The 26,580-nt window shown below is 40.8% G+C and overlaps 1 protein-coding gene across 1 annotated transcript in view; it reads right to left on the bottom strand.

Annotated features, from left to right (window-relative positions):
- The window catches only part of LOC115462840 (protein hinderin-like), a 394,127-nt gene that overhangs the window by 66,324 nt on the left and 301,223 nt on the right, over positions 1 to 26,580 (bottom strand). The window contains exon 8 of the mRNA XM_030192876.1: positions 10,491 to 10,630. Coding sequence (XP_030048736.1) covers positions 10,491 to 10,630 — 140 coding nt within the window. The remainder of the gene's footprint in view (positions 1 to 10,490; positions 10,631 to 26,580) is intronic.

Below are 26,580 nucleotides of genomic sequence, written 5' to 3'. Positions count from 1 at the left end.
ATGGGGGTCTGCTAGAATGCAAATGCATGCTGGACAGGGCTCACCATTCCTCCCCACGGAGCTGGTGTAGGGTTTGCCGCAGTGTAGGGTTTGGCATGCTGGTCGCTGATCATTGGGGATGAATAGGTTTCGCATGCATTTGTATGCTATTTGTGCTAAGAGCCCTGGTTTGAATGCATTTGCATACTAGTTGCGTTCAGAGACCATGAGCGCGTTGTTTCATGTGCTCGGGGACTCTGATCATGGGGCGGTAGCAAATGCAGGTGCTAACAGCCTCTAGCGCCGGTGTTTGCTTCTGATTATCCGTATGTAAGTGCTTCTCTTCTATATAGAAGTTACTTGGAGGTAAAATGCCTTCGCTCCAGTGCTTTGCTGTATTTACAGATAAATCTAGCTATGCAAACTGAAAAAAAAAAAATCTGTGTTGGTTTGAATGAATTGAATGGATGTAAAGTTATCTGGTTTATGAGAGCTGTAAAATCCTTTGTTTAAAGTGTGATTTCTATTTCATGTGAACTTTCAATTGAATCTGCTTGTTGAAGGAATGTGTTATGAGTTTTTCTGTCCCAGCTCCCTAAACTTTTGTGAAAAGTTGTCTTTACTAACAATGTGATGTAATTTTATTTATTTATTTGTAGCATTTGTATCCCACATTTTCCCACCAATTTGCAGGCTCAATGTGGCTTACATTTGCCGTAATGGCGGTTGCCATTTCCGGGTAACAGAATTACATATGGTATTACTTTAAGGTGCATACATACATGGTAACATACATGGAACATAACATATAAGGAACAGATCATGGTATATATATACAACCTGTGCATATGCATGAGGGTTCCTGAGTAATAAATTGGATTGTAACATACATTAGGTCATTGATTATAGATAGACCCTATTCAGCATAAGGTTTAAAGTGGTATTGCTTGATCATTAGAATCAAAGAGGTTAATCAGTCATGTGATATTTTGTTATAGTAATGTTTCATCCTTAACTTATTTCCAGTTTTAAATCTGCTTTGCCTGTGTTGTGAGGTTTACTGTCTTTAGCAGACTGAATTTATCTGAAGTAGCAGATTTAAGGTAGTACTTGGATCTCTGTCACACTATAAAAAGAAACAGGTTATTGGAATATTTGGGGGGGGGGGGGGTAGGCGATTGTAATAGTGTTGAATATCGCAGAATTAATATAAGTATTGTTATAACTTTTCCTGATATTCCTTTTCCCTTGACTGGGATTCAGTCCTCTTCCTGAAAAGATCTTAACCTTTAATTTGCTTGATAACCTGTACTATTTGTTTTAAGTAAGTTTTTTTTTCTATGTCTAAGAAGTGAAATGTACAGTAGTTGTTTTTTCAATGCTGCTGTTCTACAAATCAAATGGTATCTTAAATTAAAACTTTTGACTATTTTTTTTAAATTGTTTTAAGGTCACACAGTTTACATAAGTACATAAGTATTGCCATACTGGGAAAGACCAAAGGTCCATCGAGCCCAGCATCCTGTTTCCAACAGTGGCCAATCCAGGTCACAAATACCTGGCAAGATCCAAAAAATGTACAAAACATTTTATACTGCTTATCCCAGAAATAGTGGATTTTCCCCAAGTCCATTTAATAACGGTCTATGGACTTTTCCTTTAGGAAGCCGTCCAAACCTTTTTAAAACTCCGCTAAGCTAACCGCCTTTACCACATTCTCTGGCAACGAATTCCAGAGTTTAATTACACGTTGAGTGAAGAAACATTTTTTCCGATTCGTTTTAAATTTACTACATTGAAGCTTCATCGCATGCTTCCTAGTCCTAGTATTTTTGGAAAGTGTGAACAGATGCTTCACATCTACCCGTTCAACTCCACTCATTATTTTATAGACCTCTATCATATCTCCCCTAAGCCCCCTTTTCTCCAAGCTGAAGAGCCCTAGCCACTTTAGCCTTTCCTCATAGGGAAGTCATCCCATCCCCTTTATCATTTTCGTCGCCCTTCTCTGCACCTGAATTAAAGCTTTTATTCTGCTTTAGTGATAGGAATAAATAACAGACAATTGCCACACTGACTAATAATATAAGTCATTATGTGTTATGGGTTGTAATTGAGAGTTTTTGCTAGAAATATATATAGTGTTCTTCCTCTTTTCCTTTTGTTTAGAGAATTGTTATGTCTAGAAAGGTTTTTTCTTCAACTGAAAAGGTAGATTGTATAATGGTGTTTACATTTGACCATGTTTTTCCTTGTCCATACATTGTAAAGTAAAATACAAAGGTTGTTGTTAACTTATTCATGGTTTTAAGGATAATTATTAAAGGAGAAATAGTAAGAAATTAGTTTTCTTAGGGCAAGAGGAGAATTTATAAGGTGTCAAAATAGTTAGGAGAACTTAGGACAGAGTTATTTCCTGAATAAGTGAAGGGTGTTGCTAATTACCTATGGGAGTGGCAAGTTTATGGCAGGATGGAATCTCAAATGAATAGGCCTTTTTATGTAGAAAAAAGAGCAGGTTTATAAGAATTAAATCTTTGAATAAGAAAGCTGGAAATATATGACTCTTAACAAACGTAGAGTTAACTCTGAAGATATCTAGAACTTCAGAGTAAAAAGGAAGGAAGAAAGTTTAAATACAAGTGGTTATAATTTGAATTATTCTTCTTTGTTTTATTCTCCAGCCTTAGCTAGGCTATAGCTAAAAACATGTTTACCCCAGTCCAGTTAAGTAATATGGTGCTACCAGAACTAAGAGGTCCTTTTACTAAGGTGTGCTGAAAAATGGCCTGCACTGGTGTAGACGTCCGTATTGGACACTCGCAGATCCATTTTTCAGCACACCTGCAAGAAAGGCCTTTTTCTTTTTGGCCGAAAATGGATGTACAGCAAAATAAAAATTGGTGCACGTCCATTTTGGACCTGAGACCTTACCTCCACCCAGTGACTTAGCGGTAAAGTCTCACGCGTTAACCGGGTAGTAATCGTCAGCATGCATACACTGCTGATTACCGCCTGGTTAGCACTGCTCGCCGGAAATTTTATGGCGCATGTAGAAAATGAAATTACCGCTCGGGCCACGCGGTAGCAGGGCGGCAGTTCCAAATTGGTGCTCACTGGGCACGCATAGGTGCCTACGCAGCTTAGTAAAAGGGCCCCTAAATGATAAAACATTATAGAGATCGCTAGGACGAGAGTAGGAAATTGTGGAACTGGGAAAGAAAGAGTTAAAATCTTAGTCTTTAAAAGAAATGCAAGAAATTGTCTTATGTGAGCTATTGACAAAATGCTGGCTTAGTTGACCATAGAGAAGGCCAGTAAGTAGAAGTGTACTGCAGATCTCTTTAACCTATATTGACAAATAAAGGCCATTGGATAAGAAAGGTTAGAAGAAGTCTGAACTGACCAGTATTTGTGATAGATGACTTCTTTTAGAAAGATAAAACATATTTTGTAGAAAAACATGTTAGTCTATTATTAAACGTAGATGAGAAATGCTATGTAATAGGTTTTCTATTGACCTATGCCCTTATACTTTAGACTTTTAGCATACTAAGTTCAGCCTTCTAAAAAGTATGTTATGCTGATGCTATGGAATTCTGTATAGATGAATCAATTACCTCATATGTGTTTAAGGGGAATAAATGTAAGCACTAGATGCCATTCTTCAGGAAGGCTTGGAAGGAGAGAACCATCTCTCCATGTCTTCTCTCCTTATTGCAATAAGATATATTATGCAGAGACCAATTTTACTGATCCTGTGTGGGACAATGTATTTTATTTTCTATAAAGTTATATACCTTCTACACCATATATGGGACACAAACCATCGACGTCTATCCAGCATTAGCCTCACTTCCCCACTGCTGGAGCTTCCAACTAAGCACAGTTCCTGCCCATTATAAATGAACGTATAACTGCTGATGTGTTAAGTTTTCCTCTTTCTATTCAGGGATTCTTTTGTGTCTATCACAAGCATTTATGAATTCCATCACCGCTTTTGTCTTCAGCTTCACTGGGAAGGAATTCCAGGCGTCCATCTCTCTTCACATGGACGGAGCACTTTTCTGTAAGCTACATGCGCACTTGCTGCCTAGATTTTTGGTGCCTGATAGTGGGTTACACTAGTATTCTATAATGGCATCTGGGCACCCAAAAGGTGAAGCCCATCTTGAAAGTTATCTCCTAAGTGATCTGATGAGGTGTGAAGAGTTCAGGAGAGACGCATGCATATATCTGCCTCTTAATTATGTAAATGTATATTTTACTTTTTTAAAAACAAACTCTTTATCTTAATATTACTCTTACAACCAATTAATTTATTTGGCCCTCCTGTCTCCTCTCCTCCACAGGCATTCATCTTCTTGACTCCTCCATTCCCAGAGCATTCTCTTTCCTATCTCCTTCCCCAAGCATCCTCTCTCCTGCCTTTTCCACTTTTCCCAGCATCCTGTCTCTCCTTAGCCCTGCTTCTTATATCCCTCATCCTTACTTGCAGTACAGCTATTGCTGCTCCACTGACCTCAATATAACCTTAGGGTCCTGCCATTTGCTGCAACACTCAAAAAAAGTGCTTGCTATCTTAATCTGGCACTGCTTGATAAAAACTCATGGGAAGTGTGTCATGTATGATGATTGGGGCATCGCAAGCTCATCGCAAAGGAAGTTCCTTCCTGAGTTTTTAACAAGCTAGTGATGCTGGCAAGCTCCAGCAACTTTTATGTCTGACACTCCTGTGGGATGAACAGAGAGACTCACTCAGCTGGAAACTGTCTGCAGGTCTCATGTTCAACAAGTCTGATTTAACCTTTCAACTACTGAAACAAGAGAATATGCCATGAAACCATCAGAGTGAAAAACTGTAGAAAGTATTTTGTTTTTCACACAGCACACAAATAAGCTTTAGAATCTGTTGCTGGAGGACGTGGTCTTGGGGACTGGTAAGGGACATTCAAAATTCCAGGGCAAAATTTCCATAGAAGCCTATTAGCCAGACAGACTTGGGGAAGTTATTGTTTATCCTTAGAAACAAGTATAAAAAAACAGATCTACTGGGTGCTTGTGCCCTGGCTGGTCACAATGCTGAGCTCAATGGACCCTTTTTATGCCCCAACCCACTAGCACATTTGATAGACCAGTTGCTCCGGCTGGCTGAAAGTTTTAAAACGAAACTTCTTGAGGCTGAACTCTTCAGCTTTCTCTTCTGCCAGTAGTGATTGCACTGAAGGATAGAGTTACTCTCAGTCCTTTAAGGGCCATAGTATTTCACACCTCCATGACCTGTTTCAATATGGTTGACATTAATGTAGGTTTGCTGCAAGACTGAACTACAGAACTGTTCAACAGCTATACTCAACAAAAGAGTTCCCCATACTGGAAGCCAGGGAAACCATCTGTACCCTTTGTTGTCCAAAACAAACAAAAAAAATAGCAACAAGAAATATATAATTAAAAAAAACCCAAAACATAATTTGGGATATAATTTGATATTGCATGCCTCCCAGAGCTGGGTAAGATGAATGACATATAAATCAAAATAAACAAATATAAATTAACAAAAAAGTGGAGTGGAAGAGTACCACCAAAAGTAAGTGAAGAAACAAACAACACAAAAAAAATGTAACAGAAAAGGATGATGGCAGAAGATGAGATGGGGGAGGTAAAAATTAGGGAAATAAGATAGTTAATAAAAAGAAATTAATAAAACAAACAAAAAGTATGATACCTTTTTTTATTGGACTAACAATACATTTTAAGGGCAAGTCTATAACCTAGGTGCCCACATTTGTGCACCTCTCACCCATGTAAATGTACTTATGCATGTAAAGGTGCAAGTCAGGTGCCTAAGTGCTATTCTGTTTAACTTATGTAATGCATATTTCCATGGTGGCTATTAAACTGAATGGGACACAGGTGGGGGGGGGGGGGGGGTCCAACTTACACAGGTAACTTACAGAATTCTGTAAGTTATACATGGCCCTGCAGCATTTAGGCACCTGCATTTATATCAGCTCTATGACTGATGTAAATGTGGGTGCCTAAATGGAGAAATTACCTGATAATATGTTTTCCTTTAACTACAGCAGATGAATCCAGAGACTTGTGCTTGTGATCATCTACCAACTGGTGGAGATATAGAGCACTGAACTCTGTCTTATAGGACAGTATGCTCCTTGGTTAGTTAGTATTTCTCATAACAAAGCAGAAGGAATAAAAAGGCTTAATAGATCCCATTCCTCACAGAGAAGCATGAATAGTACAAAACAGCAAAAAATTTTAACACCAAAATGAGCCATTACCCTAAACAGAGAAATGAAGAAAACATGAGAACAGAACACTGAAGAAGGGTAGGGTTCTGGATTAATCTGCTGTAGTTAAAGGAAAGAAAATGATCAGGTAAGTCATGATTTCTCCTTCCTTAGCACCTGCAGCAGATGAATCTAGAGACTTGTGAGATGTAGGAAAGCAGTCCTCATGAAGGGTGGGAATCTGAAACTCCCACGGAGAGTATCGAACGGCCAAAAGAAGAGTCTGCTAAAGCCACAACATTCAGATGATAATGCTTAGAAAAAGTATGCAATGAAGAGCAAGTAGCTACTTTACTTACACCTTTGCGGGAAAAAACTCATGATTCTGCCCAAGAAGTCACTAGGGCCCCTAGGAGAATGTGGTCAAAGAGAAACCAGCAGCTCCTTGCAGGAAATAAGATGTGCAGAGGCAATAGCCTCTTTAATCCAGTGAGAAATAGTCACCTTAAATGCTGCAGGTCCCCAATTCAGGCCTGAGAAAAGAACAAAAAGATGATCAGACTGTCTGAGATCATTGGTAGCTTCAAATATCGGAGAAGCACTCAACAAACATCAACGCAATGGAACAAGCAAAAATCTGTCTTACAATCCCCATCCTTAAAAGGGCAGAAAAAGGCTGGCTAAGATGAAAAATTGAAACCCCTCTCTGCGAAGACAAGAAGGAAAGGTACAAATATTCGCTCCTGAATTGAAGAAAGGAAGGAATGGAACTCTGCCCAGTGACTGTAACTCAAACTTCCCGAGCTGAGGCAACGGCTACTAGAAGCAGAGATATGAGAGGAAGATCTTTCAAAGTAGCCTGCTTCAGAGGGTCAAAGGGAGCCTTCTTTTTTAAAGAGCCTGCAGAACCATGCTAAGGTTCCACTTGGGACAAGGACAACGAAGAGGTGGTCTAAGATGACCAGCCCCATTCAAGAAATGAACCACATCTGGATAAGAAGTGGATAAGAAATCCAGAATCCAACCCTGATAACAGGTAGGAGCCGCCACTTAAACCTTAAAGAGTTGTAAGCCAGACCTCTTCTAAGACCAACCTGCAAGAAGGCTAATATGTGTGGCAAAGAGGCCTGAAACGGAGACCACGCCCGTTCAGAGCACCATGTTTCAAAACTCATCAGACACGAGCATAAATGGCTAAAGCTGAGCTTTTTCTGCCAGAAGTAAAGTTGCAACAATATTGCCAGTATATCCTTTCCTTTCCCTACATGGAAATATTTTTAAAACATATAGGAGGAAATATTTTTTCACTCAATGAATAGTTAAGCTCTGAAACTCTTTGACGGAGAATGTAGTAACTGCGGTTAGCGTATCTGGGTTTAAAAAAAGGTTTGGACAGGTTCCTGGAGGAAAAATCCATAGTCTGCTATTGAGACAGTCATGGGGATGCAACTGCTTCCCTGGGAATGGTAGCATGGAAGTTTGCCACTATTTCGTTTTCTAACAGGTACTTGTGACCTGGCTTGGCAATTGTTGGAAACAGGATACTAGATGTTTATTCTTATATTCTCAGCCTTTCAACATTCAGGCTGTAAGACCAAAGTGGGAGGAATCCTCCATCCAAATGGGACCCTGATGGAGGAATCCGTGACTCAGAAGGTGAACAGTTTTGTCTACCTGAAAAGGAATCAAGCCCACATATCCCAGCCTTCTGGGCCAACCCCAGATGACAAAGGACTCTGTGAAGACCTTGTCCTTTTACAGGCAATGGCAAGAACACATAAAACTGGGCCGACTCCAGTGAAGGCTGAAGAAGAGCATCTATGTCTTCTGAACTGACCTCCCATCATCTGCCGAAGAACCTGTAAACTGTGACAGCGTGACGTGTTGCCATGAAATCTATTAGGGGAGTGACCCATTTCTGAGTTACTAGCTGGAAGGTGTCAAGCTCCAGCTCCCATTCCGTTGGGTCCAAGGAGTTACTGCTGTAGAAACCTACTTGCCCGTTGAGAGTTTTCTCTAGGTGGGCAGCTGAAAGCTGCTGCAAATGCCTTTCCACCCAGTGAAACAGAAGGTGTGCCTCCATTGCCAGAGAAAGACACATTGAGTGCCGCCCTGCCAGTTGATAGAATCCTCTGCCATCATGTGGACTAAGAAAACCCGAGCTGACTTACCCTAAAGAACAGATTGAAAGGCTTGAAAAGCATTGTGTACCACTCTGAATCTGAGCCAACTGGATTGCCACAGCGTTGCTTAGTGGCTCCACAGACTTCGAGCAGAGTATTAAAGACTGTGGGCTCCCCAACCTGTCAGGTTCGTATCTGTGATTACAGCTATCCAAAGACAAGAAGCCAGAGACGCACCTCGGAGGAGCTTGTTCAGTTGAAGCCACCCTGACATACTGTGCTTTGCCAGAGGTCTCCACACGAGACGTTAATTGTAGCCCTAAGAAACCGGCAACCACTGGGAGAAGAAGAAAGACTGCTGGAGCGGATGCATAGGAGCTCCACCCCAAGAAACCACCTTCAAGGACCCTGCTGGAGAGCCCAGCACCTGAACATAATCCCAAGCTCAGGGATTCGGAATTCACAATAAGCAGTGAATTTGTTCTCAAAGCTTGTGTCTTCTCTGTTCTGGGAAAGATACCTGGCCGCGGGTCACTTCGAATAGTACTTTCATCACTTAGAATCATACTCCCAGATATTCCAAAGTCTGTGTTGGAACCAGATGACTCTTGTGCAGATTGATAGCCCAACCTTGAGACTGCAAAAGTGCCATGACCCAGGTAGTCAATTGACAACTTGTCTGCTCCAATGAGGCCCTGATCATCCAGTTGTCCAGAGAGTGATGCACTCTGATTCCCTCTTTTCTCAGGAAGGTGGCTACCACCACAACCTCAGCAAATGTTCTGGGCACCATAGCTAATCCAAACAGCATTGCTTGAAACTGAAAGAGATGCCCTAGACTTGAAAGGAAAAGAAAACACCAGTACGGGGGCTAAAGGGGAACAGGCAAGTTAATTTTCAATTCTATCAATACTCTGGGATGTATACCATCCGGTCCTGGTGATTTGCTACTCTTCAATTTGTTAAATTGCCCCATTACATCACATCTGTTGTGACCTGGGAGCAGCCGTTAGGCTCGACCATGCTGTGCGGCCGTGGCCAGGGACAGGTGAAGAAGATCTCAATGTCTCATCCTGCATATTCTTTAAGGTCATTCCACCCTCCGTCAGCAGAGTGGTCTGTGCGTGTGTTTGTTTGCATGTGCTTGCAGCGAAGTGCAGCCACCAAAGAATCAACTTGAGGTAATGTAAGAGTCGTGGCCCAGGCCATCCTGAGACTGGAAGCTTGTGCATAGCCTCATGTACAGTGAACACTTTAGACGGCTTCCAGTGTGCTAGCCATCCCAGGAGTAAAGACTGAGGGATTTTGTGAGGAAGGAGAAAGGAGAAAGTGTCTGTATAGGGGTGGGGGTGGGGGGTGGGAAGGACCTGGCACCCTGGTGTACGCCCTAAAGCCGGCACTGCTTAGCCTAAACACTCAAGCTCAACTGAACCAGGAAACTCAAAACAGGAGCCACAACACAGATGAAACCAGGATTTTGTGACAGATCGTCCACCGCCTGCTGGAGATAGAGACTAACCAAGGAACATACCATCCTATAGGACAGAGTTCAGTGCTCTCTATCTCCACATACTGGTAGATGGTCACAATCTACAAGTCTCTGGATTCATCTGCTGTAGGTGCTAAGGAAATTAGGCATGCTGACACTGAGTTATGCTGGTATTCTATAGTGGAACTTAGGCATTTAGGTTGCGTTATAGAATAGGCACCTACTATGCAGCCTCAGGGTACCTAAACAGAGGTGCTCAATTATAGAATTGCCTCCATTTTGAGTAGCTTTCTAAGGTCAGAATTTTCTTCCTCTGCTCAGGCCAGTATGAGCAAAACGAAATTTCAAGTTGATTAGACACTTGATATACCACTCATTGAGGAGCATCAGAATATAAAAATGAAACATAGCAGTCTCAAGGGGAAAAGGAGGGGAAATGGTGGGAGTGAGGTGAGAAACAGGAAGAGAGAGGGAGAGATCGGTGATCAGAAGATGACAAAGCATTATAGTTTTATGGCTTATAATATTTATAATACGGGAAGAAGGTATTTGGCAGATGTGGTGGGGAAAAGTCAAATGGATAGGGCAATCATGCCCATCACAACTATTTAAAACCTATCAAACTGTAATTTTGGTATAAATTTGATTTACCTTTTTCTGTTGTGACTGTTTCTTTTTTTTTGTGCACCCACAATGCCTCTTCTTCTGAACCTGCGCTGAAGCAGGCTATTTTCCTTCCTGTGCTGTTGCTTCCAAGTTGATTTTTGAAGATCTTGCTAGATATTGGTGTTCTACAAAAGAAGTACTTACAATTAGGTTTCAGGAAGCTAGATGGATTTAAAGGGATATAAACTCTTGTCAGAGTACATGAGTTTATATCCCTTGTCATGACTACAGTTGTGCTCTACATATTCTCAGGAGGCCTGTTTCGATATGCCTTAGTTGAATGAAGTTAAACTGACAGAGATTTAAAAAAGTCTTTTCTATATTGCAGATTATGGAATTCCACATGGTGGGTGTGTGTGTGTGTGTGGGGGGGGGGGGGGGTATTTACAGTTTAGAAAATATGTAAAGCATGGTGATTGCTTGGGATTGTATTTTTTAAATTAATTAGTGTATGCATTTGTGTTTTTTGTTGCATACAGTTTTATATTTTAATTAGTGATTTTGAACTTTTTGTCTTCAGTGACTGTTATCACTTTGTATATATTTATTGCTTTATGTCATACTTATTTTATTTCTTTATTTCATTTAAAGATTACTTTCCAACAAATTATTGCAATTTACAAATAATGAAACAAATTCACAATAAGATAAAACACAATAAATAATACAAAATCACAAAAAATGTCAATAAAAATTAACCACTCCAAATATTTATTGAAATATATGCTGCCTGTTCTGTATTCTTCCCTAAACATTTGACTGGAAAGGCGATTTATAAAGGTAAGGAAATATATATCTTATGTGCCTCTATGATCTTTAGTCCTTCAGATCCCATACAAGAAAAATGATAGGAGTGGAGGAGTGGCCTAGTGGTTAGGGTGGTGGACTTTGGTCCTGGGGAACTGAGTTTGATTCCCACTTCAGGCACAGGCAGCTCCTTGTGACTCTGGGCAAGTCACTTAACCCTCCATTGCCTGCCATGAGTGGGAAAGCACAGGGTACAAATGTAAGAAAAATAAAATAAATAAAATTTTTAAGAAAAAAAATGTTAAATAACCTAATGGTCATTTATGTTTCCTTCTTCCTGACATTTAAGTTGTATGACTGAATGTAATATAAACTTAATAAAGAAAAAAAAAAGAAAAGAAAAATGATAGGGACTCAGCAGAACCAATATAACTCACACATCTCACCCCTGACACAAGAACAAACACGAGGTTTGGTGACACCCCAAAACACCCTAATCCTACCCTTCATGAATCCAATGATCAAGGGGTTTCCATGTTCCAATCTCTACCCTGGGCTCTTTCCACTCTCTACAAGCTGGCAGGTCCCCTGTGTCCCCCCATTTCCTACCCTTTCTAAAAGTTGATCAAGACAGCAAACTATGACTTCTTCCGAGCCTGCTGCAATTGTCCTAGCAAAGCAGTACTGGCTGACTTCTTGCCCTCTTCCTTGACTCATGTTCATCTCTTTATCCCTTTTTGCTCCATGTCCAGTTCTCAGTCCACCAAGTCCTATGCCCTTCTTTCTCTCCTTGCTCTGCCTTCTCCATGCCTTGTATATCCTTTTTCAGCCATTTATGTTTCTCCTTTTCTTTCTCGTCTTCTCTCTCCCATGACTACACCTTCTATTTCCTTTCTGCTCTATCATTTTGTCCAGTATTCCCATTCCTAGCCTCTTCTGCCCAGCAGTTACCCCTGTCTTCCCCATCCATCTTCTCTCTCACCTGTCTTGTGGCCTTCCCCCCATGACTGTGCACCTCTCTCTCTCTCACACCCCCTTCCTACCTATTCCCAAAGTCCCTATGTCTCTCCCCTTCATTTGCACAGCATTCTCTGTGTCCAGTATTTACTCCCCCCCCCCAAGTCCCCCTTCTCCTTCCTCTGTCCCACAAAACTACATTCTTTCTCTCTTCCTCCTTTGCTCAACATCTCTCCTTTCTTCTCTCCAGCAGAACAGAGGATCTCTGTTCTCTCTTTATCCAAAACCTCCCTTCTTCTGACGGTTCTCTAGCAGAGTGGCAAGTCATGCAGTGCTCCCTCTGGCAGCCAGCAGCTCTAGCAGAAGCACAGTTGCAGAGCTTTCCTCATGAAGTCTTTCTTCAGTAAATTCAGTTCTTTCTCCATGCAGCTTGGTATCTGCTACTTTTTGTTTTTATATCAGTGCCAATGCTTTCTCTTGTGCTGCTGCCTTCCTCTGAATGCTGGCATAGGGTTTGCACACTAGCAGCAGGCGCCTGTCTTTCTGCCTCATTGTACTGTGTCTGGTCACTGGGGTTTGAAAAGGACTAGGAAAATAAGGACAACTTAACTCTTAGCCACAGGCTTGAGAAACAGTATATTATATTTAGCCCCTGATGCTGCTGGCTGAAAGCTGCAGTGTGACTGGCAGAAAAAGCTATTTTGTGACGCTGTACCCAGTGTAAATATATTGATGAGATCAAAAACTGGCTGAGGAAAAGATCAGTAGGGATAAACAGAACATTAGCAGTGCCATGGGATGAGGCTTTGCTCATTCTGACATGTTTTTCAAATGGCGCTTCAAAAAGTAATTAAGCTTATTAAGAGATCATCCACATTGCCGAAACAAGGGTCTTGAAATCTCTATTTGATACAAGATTAGATAGCATTTCTCAGTCTCTATGTAATACACTTAGGTGATCATTTTAGAAGGGTTAGGCGGCATTTTACATATTAAACTACCACTTATATAAACATAATGCAAACAGATTCAATGGAAATGATGTAGGCAGATTTTAAAATATATGTGTGTTTCTTACTTCAGAAGGGCAATACATGTATTGTTCAAAATAATCTCTCAGTTGGCATTTATACATCCTCCAATCATGGGTATTAGCAGGGCCGGCTTAAGCTAAGGTCCAGGTGAGGCTCTGGCCCAGAGTTTTGGAGACAAACGATGCCAAATGCCTGAGCTTGTGATGTTATTGGACCTATAAGTTAAGCTAGCCCAGATCATACGTTGCTTCTTTCTGTCTCAGGCCACCTTTCCCCGTCTACTTTTAAAGGCAATTTTCCCATTTATTTTAACTAAATCCCTTTGAGGCAGCATCAACCTTAAACCAGCCCTTATTCAAAACACAAATGTATATATAAATAGAACCTATTGTATAGTTGGTAAAAATGTTACCCTGGTTATGACCTAAATCTACAGTATACTTTTTACATTGCTGTTCATTCAAATGTAATAGGCAAGAATGACCACAGGCTATCCACATTTTCAACCAGACCCCCTTGAATTCACTGAGACTTTTCAAGGCACCTGAATACAGCGCTACATAAATCCATGACTGCCGTTCACAATTGAACAAATGACCCCGTGCTCTGTGAAGTAATTTCTAATTTTATCTATTTACTAATTTTTTTTTAATGCCCTAGAGGCCTCACAGACTTATAATGACACTTTGAGAAGTGGTTGAACAAGAAGGTACCAATACCAGCCAGTGTTAGAGCAAATTAAGCCTTGTGCTCCCCTGCCTTGGAATGCTTTCTCTGTTCAACAAGGATGAATGTATCTACTCTGAAATAGCAGAGCATGTTGAAAGGTTACTATCCTGTAGACATGACATGCATCAACACTCCACGCTTGGTTTTTTTTTTTCCTCCTTGCAGGATAGTTACACACATAAAATGGGAAAACAGCAGCGGATGATGTTGAAATGTTTCATTTTGTCAATTTCATATCGCGACAGCCCTGCTGAGTCTAAATGGCAAGTTTCAAAATGTCACTCAAGACCGAATAACTGCTTATTATTTGCACTCCTTAAAAAGTTGGAAAAAAAAAACATTAACCTTTTGTTTTATTGAATTAAAATGCCACAGAAATGCTGATGCTGTCTTGGGAGAGAAGAGCACTTTTACAGAGAAGAATAGCTGTCATTTATTAGACATAAAGAACAATTACTTGATGGGATGCTTTCTGACAAAATGCAGCTTGGTATTCTTATCATAAAAAGGCACTGTAAAATAAATAAATAAATAAAAGGAGTGGAGGCCTCAGAGACCTGAATAATTTAAAGCCACATTTGGTGCAATTTGAATTTTTCTTTGGGGAGGCCAAGTTAAATACCTTTAATTTGTTCTAATTATTTCAAATTTGCAAGTTAATTACAGCTGATCATTAAATAACAAAAAGGACTATCGTCTCCACAGAGTTTTACCTCCTACCCTCTGCATTACTTAGGCTAGATTTTAGTATGCATGAATTAACTTTCTAAATAATCACACGGTTTGACTAAATGGCTCAGTAAAATGAGCTTGGATTCTCTGAATAAGCATTAATGGACATTAGAAAGGCTATTGGGAGCCATGTTACTTACATTATAAGTATTTTTAATGGGGTCTTATTTACTAATCTTTATGTAGTGCTCAAGTTAGGGCGCCACATAGATACATTAAACTGCTTTTTAATGGCATAAAAGTCACTTCTTCAAGACGATAAAAACAAATGTCTATTTAGAGTCAACTAAATTCATTTTTAAATGAATGTGAGGAAACTGATGGATTTTAACTTGTTTTAGTTACTCATTCAGAGGAATCAATCTAACATAACTGTAGGCTTGGTCTGGAAAAATAATTTTATAGATGATTTGATGTACTGAGCCATGAGTGCTGAACTGAAGGTTTTTTTTGGCTAGAAGCAACATAATACCCACAATCCATCTGTCTGCCACAGCTTTGTGTTCCAAATGCACAGCTTGGAGTCATCTGAAGAATTCTCTGTTTTCACACCTGAGGGGGAGAGGAGCAGAAGGGGTCTAAGCTTCCCTAAGCAAACTGAAGTCTGTCCTTCAATTCCTCTGCTTCGGAATGAAAACGCATGAATACATTAGCCAGGTAAAGAAAAGTATATAAGAAAACATACTGGAGCGCCACAGGTAGAAAACCAGGGATTATGTACGCACAATACTTATGAATTGCAGATGAAGAAGAGAGCTTACATTGGTTGTATGCAGATTGAAAAATGTACTGCAGCAGAAGTGGTTACTCCTGGCTGTCTGACAAAAGACACACACATTTTCTCTTTCTCTCTAGATGTAGCAGGACCTCCAATTTTTTTCTCCTGTTTGCTATACAGAAAGAGATTCTGGAGTCCCTGGTTCTAGTCTAACCTTGCCTTCCAGTATGAGGTATAGAGGTTGGCTATGATGAGCCCACATAGCTGTTCAAATGCAAATAACTGTGTGTATTGTGACTCTGTCACTCCAGAATACGCCTACCCTAAAGACATGAATGTTTACATTAGCCCTAGAGCTTGGGTAAATATCCAATCAATACTTTTTATGTATGTGCATAAATTATGATATTTTATTATCTATGCACATACTTATATGCTCTGCATATACTCCACCCCCACACGCCCACTGACAAAGTACATGCCATCATTCCAAAGGGAGCACTTTTGCACCATTTGCTATTTTATATGCGGTCATTTATCTGCATATGTGACCACCAATGTGTGGGTACTTGAGCACTTAAAGTGCACACACTCTTATAAAATCACTCTCAAAATGACAAATTAGGTATCAAACAAACTGTGAGGTGGGGAGGGGAAAGTAAAAGAGCAAAAACAAAGACAAAAGGGGAACAAAGAGGAAAAGAAAACTTGTGTCCGTTATTTATTTATTTAGGACATTTATACCGCACATTATCCCAAGCAAGTTCAGGTTCAATGTGGCTTACGTACAAAGTAACGGTGATATACAATTAGATAATTCCAATAAACAATAAGTACAAGAATTATAAAATTGTAATGGAACAAAAAGCGTGATTATAGAACAGTATGACGCAGACCAGTATGATAAAATCATTTAACTTCCTAGTAATGATTTTAGCAATTTGCAAAAAAATCATGTTGTATGGGTAAGGAGTTCCATTTTTTAGTGCTTTGGTATATAAAACCCACTGTATGAATTGATTTGTAAATTAAATTCTTGCAACAAGGGTAATGAAGACTTAGGTGGTCTCTCGAATTTGCTGTTGCATTACATAATGGCAATTTTTTTTAAAATTTTTATTTATAACCATTTAAATTTTTACAAGCGATAAAACAACTTGCTGGAAATACAGAGAAAGTAATATGTAGGAATTATTTCAGTCAGGTAATTCTATTCTCTTCCTTAGACCACTAAATAGAGAGAGTGAAACAAGATAAGGAGATCAATTAAACAGTAAACAGAAAAAAAACCCGTGGTATTAACCTGATTATCCCCAGATATTACTCGTCTAATTCATTATTCCACATTGTTCATCTGGTTGGCTTCTTCAAGGCCAATACGGTGTATAGTCAAATCATTTCATTGAAAAACATACTTATTGTCCAATATTAGTTAGAAATAATACATCTGATTACATTCTTTCTCTTTTAAAAACCAGAAGTTATTTAACAATACATATACTTAAGTCTCTAATTCAAATCTCACTGATTAAAGTAATCCCAGTTTTCAAAGGCTTCACTCCTTTTAAAGTAATAATTTGAGGAAATATTTCTGAGGAAAACTTTAGGAGTCATACCCGGAAAAACAATAATCTTGATATTAATCATCTATAATAATATTAATTTTATTATTCAAAAGTTCTGGTCTATTATCATAACCACTTCTTGCTCAGGTAGAATCATTTGTTATATCAATTTTTTACTGTCAAACGGTTCAGTTGAATTGTCCATGTAACTCTCTAATAAAATTATATCTGAAACAAAATTATTTACTGCCACCATTAGGTCCCGAAGCGTCTTCCAGATGGTATTCAATGTAACCTCCACGGGAGCCAAAAACTCCAAGTTGTTTTGTAGTGGTTCCGCCGATTCGGGTTCTGCTGTAAAAGTCCTCCGTTTCAGCATATACCTCTAACTCACTCCTCCACTCCTTTGGACATGGTGGTTGAATAATTCGGGAGCGATGGAGTTGTTTTTTCCAAGTCCAAGAGCGTTGACGCTCCTTCGCTTGCGCTAATCAAAGGACTCGCCAACCCTTTCATCTGCGGGCAGTTCGTCGCGCAGCGGTCCCGCACTTGCTGCTCAGGGGATAAAACGCTGGCCATCAGCGGCTGACCGCCGGTTGTCCCCTTCCTCTCAGTTAAGGTAACTGCATTTGCAGAGAGGAAATTTACGTAAAGAAGACGAAACTTCAGAGAGCAGCTGGGCCGTTGGGCATACGAACTTCAGGTCACCATCTTACCACTCTCCCAGTTTGGGACACTCTGGTTTCTCCTCAGAGGCCTGTCTGATATGGGTAACCCTTCAGCATAGCCCTCTAAGTCATTGAAACACACAAGCCCTTCCACCTCTACAAGGTGGTGTCCCTTCGGAGGGGTACATAATGGCAATTCTATTAAGTGATACACATAAGACGACGACATATCGTATAGGATTTGGAAGACAAATATGCAAAGTTTAAGGGTAATTCTTGCATCTATTGGAAGCCAATGTAATTTTAACTGTAAAGGAGATGCTTTTGTAAATTGTGGCATCCTACAGACAAGTTGAGCAGTGGTATTCTATTCTGTTTGCAATTTTCTGAGAAGTTAGTACTTGCATTGGCATAAATGGTGTTTTTAATTGAAGGACTATTGGAAGCTGGTGCATTTTCCTTTTGTAGCTTGCACCAGAAGACATTTCTCCTGGCTTTCTAAGACATAACCCCAGATTCTATATAGAGCGCCTAGAGATCCGCACCGAAATTCAAGCGGATTCTATAACAATGCGTGTAACTTTACAAGCTTAAAAAGCTAACAAGTGCTGAAAGCAGCATATTGAGGGAGCTCAGAGAGGTTCTGGCGGGTCCTCTTAAAGATTTGTTTAATATATCCTTGCAGACGGGCGAGGTTCCGAGGGATTGGAGAACGGCGGATATGGTCCCTTGTCACAAAAGTGGTGATAGGGAAGAAGCTGGAAACTACAGGCCGGTAAGCCTCACTTCGGTTATTGGAAAAGTAATGGAAGCGATGCTGAAGGAAAGGATAGTGAATTTCCTGGAAGCCAATAAGTTGCAAGATCTGAGACAACATGGTTTTACCAAAGGGAAATCGTGCCAGACGAATCTCATTGAATTCTTTGATTGGATGACAGGAGAATTGAATCAGGGACGAGCTATAGACGTAATCTACTTAAGATTTCAGCAAAGCTTTTGACACGGTTCCCCACAGGAAGCTCTTAAATAAACTAGAAAGGCTGAAGATAGGACCCGAAGTGGTGAACTGGATTAGGAACTGGTTGACGGAGAGACGCCAGAGGGTGGTGGTGAATGGAATTCGCTCGGATGAGGGAAAGGTGAGTATTGGAGTGCCTCAAGGATCGGTGCTGGGGCTGATTCTGTTCAATATATTTGTGAGTGACATTGACGAAGGGTTAGAAGGTAAAGTTTGCCTATTTGCAGATGATACTAAGATCTGTAACAGAGTGGACGCCCGGGAAGGAGTGGAAAACATGAAAAAGGATCTGAGGAAGTACTACTACTACTACTATTTAGCATTTCTATAGCGCTACAAGGCATACGCAGCGCTGCACAAACATAGAAGAAAGACAGTCCCTGCTCAAAGAGCTTACAATCTAATAGACAAAAAATAAATAAAGTAAGCAAATCAAATCAATTAATGTGAACGGGAAGGAAGAGAGGAGGGTAGGTGGAGGCGAGTGGTTACAAGTGGTTACGAGTCAAAAGCAATTTTAAAGAGGTGGGTTTTCAGTCTAGATTTAAAGGTGGCCAAGGATGGGGCAAGACGTAGGGGCTCAGGAAGTTTATTCCAAGCGTAGGGTGCAGCGAGACAGAAGGCGCGAAGTCTGGAGTTGGCAGTAGTGGAGAAGGGAACAGATAAGAAGGATTTATCCATGGAGCGGAGTGCAAGGGAAGGGGTGTAGGGAAGGACGAGTGTGGAGAGATACTGGGGAGCAGCAGAGTGAATACATTTATAGGTTAGTAGAAGAAGTTTGAACAGGATGCGAAAACGGATAGGGAGCCAGTGAAGGGTTTTGAGGAGAGGGGTAGTATGAGTAAAGCGACCCTGGCGGAAGATGAGACGGGCAGCAGAGTTTTGAACCGACTGGAGAGGGGAGAGGTGACTAAGTGGGAGGCCAGCAAGAAGCAGATTGCAGTAGTCTAAACGAGAGGTGACAAGGGTGTGGATGAGGGTTTTGGTAGAGTGCTCGGAAAGAAAGGGGCGGATTTTACGGATGTTGTAAAGAAAGAAACGACAGGTCTTGGCGGTCTGCTGGATATGAGCAGAGAAGGAGAGAGAAGAGTCAAAGATGACCCCAAGGTTTCGAGCTGAGGAGACAGGGAGAATGAGAGAGCCATCAACAGAAATAGAAAACGGGGGGAGTGGGGAGGTGGGTTTGGGGGGGAAAATGAGAAGCTCGGTTTTGGTCATATTTAATTTCAGGTGGCGTTGAGACATCCAGGCAGCAATGTCAGACAAGCACGCTGAAACTTTGGTTTGGATGCAAGGTGAGATATCAGGGGTAGAAAGGTAGATTTGGGAGTCATCAGCATAGAGATGGTAGGAAAAGCCATGGGATGAGATTAATGAACCAAGGGAAGAAGTGTAGATAGAAAAGAGGAGGGGACCAAGAACAGAACCCTGAGGTACGCCGACAGGCAGAGGGATAGAAGTAGAAGAGGATCCACCAGAGTGAATACTAAAGGTGCGGAGGGAGAGGTAGGAAGAGAACCAGGAAAGGACAGAGCCCTGGAATCCAAGTGAGGACAGGGTATCGAGAAGTATGGTCTAAGGTTTGGCAATTAAAATTCAATGCGAAGAAATGCAAAGTGATGCACTTAGGGAATAGAAATCCACAGGAGACGTATGTGTTAGGCGGTGAGAGTCTGATAGGTACAGACGGGGAGAGGGATCTTGGGGTGATAGTATCTGAGGATTTCAAGGCAACGAAACAGTGTGACAAGGCGGTGGCTGTAGCTAGAAGATTGCTAGGCTGTAAAGAGAGAGGTGTGACCAGCAGAAGAAAGGGGGTGTTGACACCCCTGTATAAGTCGTTGGTGAGGCCCCACCTGGAGTATTGTGTTCAGTTTTGGAGGCCGTATCTTGCTAAGGATGTTAAAAGAATTAAAGCGGTGCAAAGAAAAGCTACGAGAATGGTATGGGATTTGCGTTACAAGACGTATGAGGAGAGACTTGCTGACCTAAACATGTATATTCTGGAGGAAAGGAGAAACAGGGGTGATATGATACAGATGTTCAAATATTTGAAAGGTATTAATCCGCAAACGAACCTTTTCCAGAGATGCGAAGGCAGTAGAACGAGAGGACATGAAATGAGATTAAAGGGGGGCAGACTCAAGAAAAATGTCAGGAAGTATTTTTTCACGGAGAGAGTAGTGGATGCTTGGAATGCCCTCCCGCGGGAGGTGGTGGAAATGAAAACAGTAACGGAATTCAAACATGCGTGGGATAAACATAAAGGAATCCTGTTCAGAAGGAATGGATCCTCAGGAGCTTAACTGAGATTGGGTGGCAGAGCCGGTGGTGGGAGGCGGGGCTGGTGGTTGGGAGGCGGGGATAGTACTGAGCAGACTTATACGGTCTGTGCCAGAGCCGGTGGTGGGAGGCGGGACTGGTGGTTGGGAGGCGGGGATAGTGCTGGGCAGACTTATACTGTCTGTGCCAGAACCAGTGGTGGGAAGCAGGGCTGGTGGTTGGGAGGCGGGAATAGTGCTGGGCAGACTTATACGGTCGATGATGGACAATGGACAGACTTCTAGTCTGTGTCTCGTAAATGACAAAAGACTGGTGAAGGGTCAGCAACTCCATTATTGGGGGAACTAAGGTCGATGCCAGACAGACCTCTATGCTCTGTGCCCTGCAAATGGCAAAAGACAGGTAAGATTCGGCATCGACCTTAGTTCCTACTACTCTTGCCGAACATAACAGCTATGTTGTGTTTCCGCCTTCTTTCTATTTAGGCATCCCCTGTATTTCTGTCATGCATTTTTGAATTCCCTCAACGTTTTTGACTCTACCTCCTCTCCTGGAAGGGCATTCCAGGTATCCACTACCCTCTCTATGAAAAAGTATTTCCTGACATTACTCCTACGTAATCTTCCCTGCAATCTCAATTCATGTCCTCTAGTTCTACCGCCCCGTTTGTATATTAATACCCTTCAAGTACTTAAGAGTGGAGGAGTGGCCTAGTGGTTAGGGTGGTGGACTTTGGTCCTGGGGAACTGAGGAACTGAGTTCAATTCCCAGCACAGGCAGCTCCTTGTGACTCTGGGCAAGTCACTTAACCCTCCATTGCCCTATGTAAGCCGCATTGAGCCTGCCATGAGTGGGAAAACGCGGGTTACAAATGTAACTAAAACAAATGTCTGAATCATATCACCTCTCTCTCTCTTTCCTCTAGCATAAATATATTTAAGTCTTCCAGTGTCTTCTCACATGTCTTTTGGCACAGACCCTGTACCAGTTTTGTCAACTTCCTCTGAATCACCTTAAGTCTTATGTCTTTGAAGAGAGATGGCCTTCAAAACTGAAGTGTGAGGGAGTTTATAGAACACTGCCCCTCACCCTTAACAACCAGTGTTTAAGCATAAATGACTGTAACCTGCATAGAGTGACGGGTGTGGCTCTGGCCGCCTTACTGTACAGACTGGATGGACCATGCAGGTCTTTATTTGACCTCATTTACTGAGATAAATTACTTTCACATTTCAAAAAAGCAGAGAAGGTTATAAACTGCATGGGGTGGTAAGTACAATTCTAAGCAGAAACAGAGAGGGACGGAGAAGCAGATAGAACCCTAAACCAATGCATGGAGAGGTAAAATATCCATGGAGTGGCAAACACAACTCAAGGTACTTTACTGAGTAGACTAGATGGACCATGCTGCTCTTACGGCTTCTCTTACAAAAAGCCGTGCTTGCGATTCCTATGCGGTAAATAAGAGGAAGTCCAGTAATATAGTAAACATACGCCGTTGTTTACTATATAACTGTCTCTACCATGTACTTAAATCCTGCCAGACAGAAGACCTAATACTGAAGCAATTTTACTGAAATACTACCACCTTTAGCCATGGTGTCCACCCAAAATCAGAATTTTAACCAGAACTTTCTTTTAAACTCTCTCTTGTCCTCTTTGTATCTTATTTGCTGGGTGAAATTTTTTTAAAATTGTTACTTACCCTCAACGGAACAGTGAGAAAATGACTAAATGGAATTATGTTTGCAAGGCTTAATTTTTAGCAAAATAAACAGAGAGGTCACTATCATAACATGAGCATTTCAAATCACTTTGCTAGTCAGCATAAATTCCACATAAATAACATGAGCAAGAACTGACATGTTAATTACTGAACTGGACAAATGAAAATATTAATCTCTTTTATCCTGAGGGGTGAGGGCAAAGATCAGTTTTTCTCAGCTTGTCTAAAAAATAAAAACATTAAAAAGTCCCTAATACAAGCAATTACAGAACAATTTAAATACACTCTTGAACAGCTATATAAAAACTAAATAAGCCTTGAAACAAAATCCAAGAGAAATGATAAAGCATATCAAAAGATTCCTAAGGCTAGTTAACAAATCATTCTTTTCCTCTTGAACAGATTTAGAACCAGCACCAACACAGACAATATAAAGTTTTCAGTAAATCCGTTCACCTCATAAAAAATTGCGATGAAGGTTAAAAAAAAATTGAGTTTAAGTAAATTAAACTCATCTTTACATTAAAACATGAAGAGAATAAGGCTCATAAATAATGCTTTTATAATGAGTTTAATTAGGGGCACCTAAGTACTTTGTAACAGTACAACAAATGAGCTTTCCACCTCTTCCTTTGAGGCCAGTTAAGGCCACAGCAAAAACTGGAATGGCTCAAACTGGTATGCAATGTAAACTTTAAAATATATTTTGATGGAGTCTTCCCAAAAGGGGTAGCCTCAAGAGTAACATTGAGAAATATTTCTACACAGAATGGGTAGTGAACACATGGAAGAGTCTCTTGGACTCTGTATTCTGGTAGAATATCCATAGCTGTGAAGAAATAAAAGATAGAGACCATAAGAACATAACATAAGAGTAGCCATACTGGATCAGACCACTAGTCGATCTAGCCCAGTATCCTGTTTTCCAAACAGCGACCAAGCAAGGTCACAAGTACCTGGCACAAACCCAGTTAGCAGCAACATTCCATGCTACCAATCCCAGGGCAAACAATTGCTTCCCCGTGTCTGTCCCAATAGCAAACCATGGACTTTTCCTCCAGGAATTTGTCCAAACCTTTTTTAAACCCAGGTACGCTAACCGCTGTTACTACCTCCTTCAGCAAAGAGTTCCAGAGCATAACCAAAAGCCTTAAAAACAATGCACGACTTAACAGCCTTCCGGAAGTTACTAAAGACCAACCTGTTCGAGAAGACCTATCATATACAGACATCACAAATGACCTAACATCAAAACTCTATTAGAACCAGATGATACCGTATTCTCTACATCTGATTGCATCAATCAATTTGTCACCAATGAACATTAACGCATTACCCCCTTATCTCTTATGCCTGTAATGAACTGCTTATCCAATCTACTTTATAATTTACTTTTAACATTTATGAACTTTATTGTAACATTGCTTTGTATTTCTCACTCCGGAAATGGCGACCGCCATTACGGAATAATGTAAGTCACATTGAGCCTGCAAAAAGGTGGGATACAAATGTAACAAATAAATAAACTATTAATTGAGTGAAAAAATATCTCCTCCTATTTGTTTTAAAAGTATTTCCATGTAATTTTGAGTGTCCCCTAACATAGTAACATAGTTGGATTTACGTCTACTCGTTCTACACCACTCAGGAGTTTTTAGACCTCAAACTATATCTCCCCCCATCTGTCTCTTTTCCAAGCTGAAGAGCCCTAACCTCTTTAGCCTTTCCTTATACGAAAAGAGTTCCATCCCTTTATCAATTTGGTCGATCTTCTTTGAACCTTTTCTAATTCTGCTATATTGTTTTTGAGATATGGTGACCAGAACTGAACATCTGTGGCAGTGGTTTCCCAACCAGTCGGGATTTCAGGATATCCACAATACATCCATATGAGATAAATGTGCATACAATGAAGACCAAGTGCATGTAAATCTATCTCATGTATATTCAGTCTGAATATTTTGAAAATACAACTAGTTACCCCCTCCCCCCTTACAAGCTAGGGTATTTGGCAGTGGTATTCAATGCTTGTCCCTGAGAGCCATTAATAGTTCAGATTTTCCGTCTAATGAATTTTATGAGGGAGGTCTGCATACAGTGAAAGCAGTGGATAGGCAAATCCCTCTTGTGCATATTCATTAGGGATATCCTCAAAACATGACTTGGTGGTGGCCAAGGACTGGGAGTGAATTCCAAGTATTTATGGCACTGCACCAGAAATGAAACTGGGCTAGTCTAGATGGATCCTATGGTCATTATCTGCCCACATTTTCTTTGTTGTTATCATCGCACATAAAAACTACAGAATGATAATAAATGGATTCTGATGTTTGGAACCTAGTATTCCATGAAACAATCATCCATGTTTCATATACTTCTAAATACTTGTGTATATGATAGGAATTCAATTTTCAAATGTTGCTGATGATCTTGTATGTCTTAAAACCTTAGGGTGGTCATTTTAGAAGTGCTATTCATCCAAACATCTACCACACAATCTTAGAACAGGTTGGAGCAAAATGTGGATGTGGTGAAAATATCGAAAATGGCCAGAGTGTTGGGAACATTTTAGGGGCATGTAATGGATGATGCAGCATTCTTGATGTCTCTCACCAATTGTGGATAGTATGTTGACATGCACCACATCTCAAAAAAGGTATAGTGGAATTAGAAAAGGTACAGAGAAAGGTGATGAAAATGATAAAAGGGACAAGACGGCTTCCCTATAAGGAAAGGTTAAAGAGGCTATGGCTCTTAAGCTTGGACAAGAGACAGCTGAGGGGAGATATGTTAGAGGTCTATAAAATACTGACTGGAGTGAATCACTTTTTTACTCTTTCCAAAAATACTAGGACTAGGGGGTATGAAATGAAGCTAATAAGTAGAACATTTAAAACAAACCATAAAAAATATATCTTCAATCAACATGTAATTAAAATCTGGAATTTTTTTGCCTCAGAATGTGGTAAAGGCAGTTAGATTAGCAGGATTAAAAAAAAGTTTTGGATGACTTCCTAAAAGAAAAGTTCATAAGCCATTATTAAGATGGACTTGGTAAAATCCACTTTTTCTAGGATAAGCAGCAAAAATTCTGCTTTACACTTTTGATAAATTGGCAGGTACTTGTGACCTGGATTGGCCACTGTTGGAAACAGGATACAGGGCTTGATGGACCTTCAGTTGTCCCTGTATGGCAAGGCTTATGTTCTTATGTTAAGAGCCTGTGAGCTTGACTTTGACCCTTACCAGTCCCATTCAATGCCACAGTCCTTTTGGAACCCAGCTCTCACTCCTCTGCCCTCCCTGCCCCTACAAATCTCACCCCTGTTATGTTTTCTCATACTTACCCATGAGCCCCTTCCACATCCATCCCTGAATCTTTCCCAACTGAGTCTCTCTCTATATGCATCTGCCCAGCTGTCTCTCACTCCCTAGCCCCATGTGCAGCCTATGTCAGTGCATGACCTACTGTATCCTGCATAACCTGGCACTACAGTGCAGAATACCACTCCCTAAGGGACTGCAGCCACAGGATAGAGAGACAGAAAGGAGAAAAAGGAGAAAAAACAGGCAAAAAATGTCATTGGAGCATTCATATCTACACCAGCATGGCATTGCAGCAAAGAATAAACTCATAGAGCAATCATTTCTGTGAAAGCATATTAGCCATCTCTGAGCAAGTCAGGCATGTGTACAAACAGTATCCCACATCCTTTTCCACTTCCCATCACCTTAGTCTCACCACCACACCTGTGTGTCAATCGTGACCACACTATCATCTGCCCTTCCCCCTCTACCCCCACATACACTCCCCCACCCTCACTCACACAAAACCATCCCTCCTCACCCTCTCATCCTTTCCGTTCCCTTACCCCATGTCCCCCTCCCCACGTAAAAA

This window comes from Microcaecilia unicolor, chromosome 2 (genome assembly GCF_901765095.1).
Source record: "Microcaecilia unicolor chromosome 2, aMicUni1.1, whole genome shotgun sequence".
Taxonomy (NCBI): domain Eukaryota; kingdom Metazoa; phylum Chordata; class Amphibia; order Gymnophiona; family Siphonopidae; genus Microcaecilia; species Microcaecilia unicolor.
Note: the sequence above shows the minus strand (reverse complement) of the source record. Positions and strands in the feature narration are given on the sequence as shown.